The sequence below is a fragment of the Trichoderma aggressivum genome (genome assembly GCF_033847375.1).
Source record: "Trichoderma aggressivum f. europaeum strain CBS 100526 chromosome Unknown scaffold_003, whole genome shotgun sequence".
NCBI classification, from domain to species: domain Eukaryota; kingdom Fungi; phylum Ascomycota; class Sordariomycetes; order Hypocreales; family Hypocreaceae; genus Trichoderma; species Trichoderma aggressivum.
The window spans coordinates 811,251-818,615 of record NW_026946369.1 but is presented as its reverse complement, the minus strand read 5'-3'; the positions used below and the strand labels follow the sequence as shown (position 1 = coordinate 818,615).

General features: G+C 51.6%; 2 protein-coding genes across 2 annotated transcripts in view; one reads left to right on the top strand and one right to left on the bottom strand.

Moving 5' to 3' along the window:
- The window catches only part of Triagg1_1370 (uncharacterized protein), a gene marked incomplete at both ends in the record, with an annotated part of 1,361 nt that extends 536 nt beyond the window's left edge, over nucleotides 1-825 (top strand). The window contains one exon of the mRNA XM_062895433.1: nucleotides 135-825. Coding sequence (XP_062759709.1) covers nucleotides 135-825 — 691 coding nt within the window. The remainder of the gene's footprint in view (nucleotides 1-134) is intronic.
- Nucleotides 826-1,363: 538 nt separating this feature from the next.
- On the bottom strand, nucleotides 1,364-6,162 carry Triagg1_1369 (uncharacterized protein; the record flags this gene model as incomplete). Its single annotated transcript, XM_062895431.1, has 10 exons — nucleotides 1,364-1,482; nucleotides 1,542-1,817; nucleotides 1,871-2,255; nucleotides 2,364-3,341; nucleotides 3,391-3,796; nucleotides 4,368-4,489; nucleotides 4,551-4,759; nucleotides 4,822-4,947; nucleotides 5,003-5,809; nucleotides 5,874-6,162. 10 exons carry the CDS (start codon nucleotides 6,160-6,162, stop codon nucleotides 1,364-1,366), a joined length of 3,717 nt encoding a protein of 1,238 aa, XP_062759708.1.
- Between the last annotated feature and the right edge of the window lie 1,203 nt (nucleotides 6,163-7,365).

Here is a 7,365-nt window from a genome sequence, read left to right as displayed (position 1 = left end):
AAATCTTACAATGAACATTTTTATTAATATCCTAATTTGTTAAGAAAACAAAAATTACAAACCCCCCCCCCCCCCCCCCCCCCCGGCGAAGTTGCTTGTCCTTGAACCCAGCCAAGCTAACACCAATTGCCCAGTCCCGGCGAGCAGGATGCCCAGAACAGCAGGCTTGGCCTCGAGCGACGAATGACCCGGCTGCTCTCCTCCAACAGCGACATTGCGCTGCGCATGCGCCGCCTGCGAGACACCTTTGGCGCCCGGTCCATGGCCCGACGCGCGATTCCAAATTACGCCCCCGTCGCCCAGAGTGCGCCGCGGCTACCCGCGGACCGCACGTCTTCAGCCTCGTCCATATCCGAGGGATCAACGTCGGCAGCCTCCGGCCAGCAGGCGGTCGAGGCCGAGACCGTTCCTCAGCCCCGGCTGTGGTCCATCTTTTCTGGCTACAACCTTGCCGACATTCCCGTCCTGTCCATGATTCCCCTCCCAGTCTTGACCCTCGAGCTCCGTGACAATGAATTCTACACATTCGACTTTGCCCAGCGAGTCAGCCACGACCTCGTCGAGCTCATGCAGCTCGATCCCGGTCAGCAGGGAACCAGCAAGATGCTGCGCGTCATCCTCTCCAAGCCCGTCGTCGCCCTTCCGCCAGGCACCGCCGGCATGAACACAACCCCCAATACCACCGCCGTGGACCTCGAACCCCCGGCTGTCGAACCTACCCCCACGAGCACAACGCCTCCTTCCGAGCCGTTGCGCGCGAAGAAGAAGATTATGAGCTTCAAGAACCCGCTCAAGCACCGCATTCGACGGAAGAAGCTCAAATGACTATCCTGGAAGACGTGCTTTGGCTTGTATCAGCCAACCACGACCAGGGAGAAGATACAGTGAATTCGTTGGAAGTCTGTTTTTTTTTTACCATGCACATAGCAAATCATTGGGAATAATGTCGTGCGCGCAATAGAGGATCATCTTTTTTTCAGGAAAAGGCAACAAGGACGTCCTTTTCTTTATCTCTTTTTATTTTATTTTGGTTCGAGGCGTACACAGATTTATCTCTTGTGAACCATGGCCTCTTTTAGTTTGTTCATTTTATTACTCTTTTTTTTTATTCAGCCATATATCTCTTGGAAATAAAGCGAACGGCGTCTATGGGGGACAAACGCATATCAAACGAGGGGGACAAATGGAGACTTGATTGCCCATTTGTTATTTTTTTATTTTATCTCGTGATTAGAATAGGTAGCCCTGATGAGAAGGGCCCTTTTTTTCGTTTTCGTTCATGTACATAAGGGTAGCTCCTAAATTACAACGTCGGTGGACAGTGACACGTCAAGGGTGATGTCGTGATTTTGATGTTTGGTAACTAGAGGCAAGCACCGGCAATGTTATACGTCGAGGTGAATTGCGGAAACAGACAATCCCACTGACCACCGAGCCGGTCTCGCGCCTCGAGTGAATCTTCCATGCCCATCAATTGCTTGGCTGTTTGTTGAATCAAAGGTCGCAGATACGGGGGTTGGCCTTTGCGCTTCGTAAATAACCGAGAATCATGGAAATGCATTTGACCTGCGGGGAGGAGGGCTCGTCGATCGTTGGCAAGTATTCGGCCCACACATCTATCTCCCAGGTTAGAGGGGGCGGCAGTCCGATCAACTTCACCAGGGCTGTTGGCAGAGCGGTGTACAAATCGCGGTCAGACAGGTCTTCCGGGGTATAGAGAGATGATATACAAGCATTGACTATGTCAATATCACCATTATGTTTGGCTTGAGCAGTCGAGATGAGCTCCTTGAATGTCTCTTCCTGCCGTTCATCTTCTGGGAGGTTTTGCAGTAGTTGGGCTGAGTGTGATCGTTGAGGGACCGTGGACCAGCTTTCCAGTAAGGGCACGTAAAGGGGGGATTCTTGTCGATGTCGCTAGTGATTCTGTACCAGTCCGTTGAGAAGAGTGAACTGGGGGGGGCTGGAGTGTGATGTGACGGCTCCAAGCCATTGCTCGAGGTATACGGCTTCCAAAAAGGAGAGATTTGCGAAAATGTCTTTAATACACCTTTCGAAAGATCGTCAGGGACTTGTAGCCGCGTGCCAAATTTGGCAAAAAGGCACGAGTTGACGAAACAGGGAAGCATATGGACTCGAAACCTCTTCTCTGGATGCTTAGCCGTGTCCTTCACGTCTTGCCGCGTGTAGTTGCGCAAACCCAGATATCCCAGATGTGGCAATCCTGTCAGCGCAAAAGGAATTCGATGCGCGTGCTGCAACTAAGCCCAGTGATGCATGAGCGGCATCTTGGTCCCAGGCATCTGACAAGGGAGGAGATTGATTCGCGCCTCAATGCTAATATCTGCAACTCGACAAGTTACCTTGCGCATCAATGCAATGACTCTGTCTTGGGGAATGTGGTCCACGTTCACGGCAAAGCCTGGGTGGACTTGGTCCGTTTCGTAGGCTTTTAAAACAAAGCGAAATGGGTGTGGATATTCAGACAGTTCCATAGACTCAGTCCATGAAAGCCAATGCGCAAAATAGACGATAAACGCCGCCAAGGATACTTTGGGGACCTCGTTGAATCTCTTACCATCCTCCTTCCTATCCAACATGAACCACTCCAATTGCAGATCTGGATGCGTCATAACGTCAAACCAAAGATGGCACGCAAGAAGCATGAGCCGAAGAGGTAAAAAGTCGTTTGGGTACTCAAGTGCAAAGTCCCTCAAAAGTCGTATCAGCTCAGGAGGGTACTCTAACGCATCGGTGAGTGCCACTCGGTACACAAAGCCAGCCGGCGCCGCATAGTTGGAACTTTTCATTGAAGGAGTTGAGTTGCAAGTCACTTCGGATAAGCGTCGATTGTCATCACCGCGAGGTTTTGCGTCGTCTTGAAGTCCATCGGCAAGATTCGATCCAGGAGGCACATCCGACAAAACAGGCGGGTTGATGAAAGAAAAGGGGGCAATGGCAGCTCCATTCTCCAACCCTTGAATCAAGATTTCAACATCGAGGTCGTATGCCTTTTGGACCTCTGGCGTAGTAAGAAATGTCTCCAGAGGTTCACCCGAAACTAGTCCCTTGGGCATCACAAGATTGGCCTCCGTCGTGGCAAGATGGTGCGGAATGACGTCCTGGTGTTTGATGGCGGGAAAAGAAGAAGAGCAAGGTTCGCATTTCAGCGATATGCCCTTTAGATTGAAATTAGCTGCCTCCTTGTGGACAGGTCCAGATATCAATTGCACAAGGGGGCCGTTCCCTATGGATTCCTGTTGCCAAGATAATCGCGAGTAATTCTCAAAGTTGTGGGTGGACCAGAGTTCTTTTCTCATGAAGACGGGGCCTTTCATCTCCTTTGAAAAGGCCCAAGTAGGCGGCAGAAACGTATGTCTTTCCGCAGACAACGGTTCCTTTTGGTTCCTTTTCAAGTCCTCCTGGGTCTTTCGAGCTTGATTCTTCTGCCTTGATGTTGCTCTCTTTGCCGGAGCCGGCTGAAAGAAATGTGCATCTTGCTGGGAGCTTGAATGAAGCAAACTCATCATCCCGAATCGACTCGACTGCGTTGCCGTGATCATCTATCTTGTTCATCGTCTTGGGCGCATCCTCCATCTCCAGCAAGAGGGTAGAGTCAGGGGACAGGATAATGCACCCTCCATCGCTTTTCTGTTGGATGGTGCAGCCCTTCCATGTTTCGTCGCTCATGGCGGCCGTGTTGCAATCACGAGGTTTTCCCAGGATGGGTGAGGCAGAATGAGGCAGAATGACATCCAGGAGAAGAGAATGAGGGTGCATCTGCGCGTGGAAGAATCTGGAGAGAAGGCGAGATTTGAGGCGATGAGAATGGGAGAAAGGTAAAGCATCGAGATGAATGTCTGTGAAGTTGATTACCTGTTACTACCTACTAGGTACCTAGTAGGTACTACCTATCTGAGGTACCACAGATGCAGCTACTGGAGAGTGTGTGATTGGCTTCATCCAACGTTAAGCAAGTACTCCTGACCCAAGTGAAGGCATCAAGTGAAGGCACCAAGATGATAGGACAACAAGTACTCTCTTGCGGGCGATGGCCTCTGCGAAATATCAAGTATTGGGCGTCTGCTTTGCCAGCCGTCAGCCCCTGACCAGCTGGCCCACGTGTCAGGCATCTATCTGTACGACAAGAGATCCAGCACATGTGAGATTGTACGTCGCAACAGTTGGTTTAGATACTAAATAATATATGTGAATGCAGTGTTCAATTAATTCTCCGATATGCGTATGCCCATTAGTCTGATATAACACCCAAAATGCAGTATCCAAAAGCCCCCGTGCCAATGTCTATCCTCTTCAACAACCCGTCGATTTATACATCAAATATCACAAAATACACAACGGCTTACAAGATGAGCTTGGGGCCGTGGTGCTTCATGGTCTTGCCGTATGCGCTCATCTCGGTGTCCAGCCCACGCTTGGGGAATCCGTCAAACGAGAGGGCGTAGGTGGCAACAGAGTGGGCAATCAGCTGCATCTCAAGGTTAGCGAATGCACATCCACACCCACTCACAAACAGCATGGAAGCTTACCTTGGTGTTGACCTCCCAGGCGGTGCGGTTCAGGTTGTTCAGGTCATCGCAGATCTGGTGGTAGCATGGGTCCAGCCACTCTCCAGCGCGTCCGCCAAACATCTCAGCCTCCTCCTTTGTCTTGACAGCCTCGGCACCAGTGGCGATTCCTCCAGCAGGAATTCCGGCGCGGATGAAGCCGTCATAGTCGCTACGGCCGTCAAACGGGACTAAAAATCGGTCAGCTAGTGTTTCAGAACAGAGAAAAGAGTGATACCCTCAGGAGACATACTGAATGTGTAGTTGAGGCCCTTGGACTCGTACCAGTCGACATAGAGATTTCTCAGCTCCTCGGACCCGGCGGGACTCTCTGCGTTGGTGGCATTGTAAATCTGGTAGGCAAAGTTGGGGCTGGCCACTACGCAAGACTGTCAGTACGCTCATTCTATACTTTTCCAAAAAGGCACACGTACTCATGTCATAGTCCATAAAGAGACGAATCTTCTGGTTCTCCTCCTCAGACAGGCTCGCGGCGTAAAAGTCGGATCCCAAAAGGCCTTCCTCCTCTGCAGCCCACCAGGCGAAGCGAACACAGTTGTTCACCTTGAAGTTGGTAAGCTGGACGGCAACTTCAAGAACAGACATGCTGCCAGAGCCGTCGTCGTTGATGCCAGGGCCTTCGGCAACACCGTCGCTGTGGCCGCCAAGCATGACGCAGTTGTCGGGGTCACCCTCCGACGTCTGCGCCAGGACGTTGACTGTCTGGATCTTCTTGACCTCGGCGTCGATGTAGGCAATGGCGCTCACGGACTCTCCAGAAGCAAGCTCGTCGGCAACCTTCTTGCCCTCGACGCCGTCGATGCCAAAGGTGGCGACGTGATACTCGGTTGGCTCTCCAAGAGTTCCATGCAGCTCCTCTGGATCAGTGTTGTAGATGACGGCAGCCTTGGCACCAGCCTTTCCAGCCCCGATGGACTTGTCGCCAAAGGCGCACCGTCCTCGGCGGATGAAGGCAATGTTCCCCTTGACGTTCGATGGGTAGTCGGACTCATCGCAGCCGTTGTTCTTGACAAGCACCAGGTGACCATGAACAGGCTCCCTGTCCTTGGTCGCGGGCGTCAGCCCCATGGGAACCGCAGACTTGGAGACACCGTTGCCCAAAACCAACTGGGACTCGAAGACGTTGGACAGCGTGACGGGGAAATCCTGAGTAGAGATACTGTAGTAGTCGCCTTGGTCTAGCAGAGTATTAACGATGTAGTTGAGGGTCCCCTCGTGGCCTGGAATGTGCAAACGGTTAGTCATGACGCCAGAAACGGCCTTGTTTGATACATGTAGACTGACCGGTGCTGCCGATGACTCGAGTGGGATGGCCGTAATCCTCCTCCGAGGTCTGGGCGAACTCGTAGAACTTCTTGGCGCGTTTAAAGAGAGCATCGACGGAGATGGAATCTTGCAGAGCCTCGGTGTCGATGAGCGGCTTGGAGCTGTAGTCGACGGCTGTGTCGTGTGACGAAGAGTGCGAAGACGACGAAGACGGAGCTGTGAGCGGCTGCTGCTGCGGGATTCCAGCTGCCGAGACGCCGCAGAGGGCGAGCGAGGCCGCAAGAGCCAATTTGCTTAGAACAGCCATTGTGATGATTTCTGGTGCAAAGGGAGATGAGGGCGGGAGATGTTGAGAGGAGAATGGCGTTTGGGGGAGGGAAGAAGAGAACTGGAAAGGGGGAGGACGAGAGATGATGGAAGCTCGACACAGAGTCACGAGCGCGGAACGCTCCGTACAGGTACAGGTACAGGTACAGGCACACTGATAAGCAAGCACGGGCAGATAAGTTCAGCTCAGCTCGCCGGTATGCGGCCGCACGTCATTTTGCTGGGCGGTCAGCGGCGCAGCTTGCTGGGGCTAGTGGATGGAGGCCTAAGCGGGCCATTCCGGGGGGGGGAGGGTTGAAGCTTTTAGTGGTCACAAGGCACTAAACCTTGGGGGAAGCCCCCTGCAGCTAGGCGGCGGCTAAGGCAGGGGCCGAGCAGGAACATTGGCACTCAATGAGATTGGTGAGATGACATGAGATGAGATGAAGATGAAGATGAAGATGAATCGAGCATTCATGTCTCACTGAGGTGGGAATCATAAGAGACACTGAAAATATCACACATTCACCGACTAAACTCAACCAATGAACCTCTTTACTTTGTGCCATCACTTCATGTTGCTGTATCACATGTGCTCTATTATTCTCCACAGGCGGCATCACAAGCAGGCAAACGAAAACGCTCAGCCAATCGCCGCCTCTCACAATCTCACAGCCTGAGACATCGCCCGACTCATTGTACTCACCGTGACGGCATACACGGGTATGAGTATGGGCTGAGTAAGGGAGATACAGGCCCGGTTTGTCACAATATTGCACATCTCGCTCGTATTGTACTCTCCATATTTGACTGCTGATTTTTGCACAACTCCGCGTATTCGTATTCACGTTGACTGCCAAAAACAGCCTTCAACAATATGCGGGTTGTGGAGAAGCCTCAACTGCGGCAAAGCTTTGGACAATATTTCCCCAAGCAGCTTGCGAACAATAGAACTCTAGGAATAATTTGCCTAAATAGGTAAATAGTTGCTGTGAAGAGGCGCAGGAAAAGGCGTGACACACTTGGCCTCCTGCCTCAAGCGATCTGAGGGGTTGTTAATAAAAGAGCTACTGTATTGATCCTGCATTATATCCATATACTATTATATAGCTTTTCGTAATTGGTGGTATTGCTGATATAAATTTTGATATAATGGAATTGAACTCTTCTGTAACAAGTCATGCCTTTTTCTATGCCCGCGTAG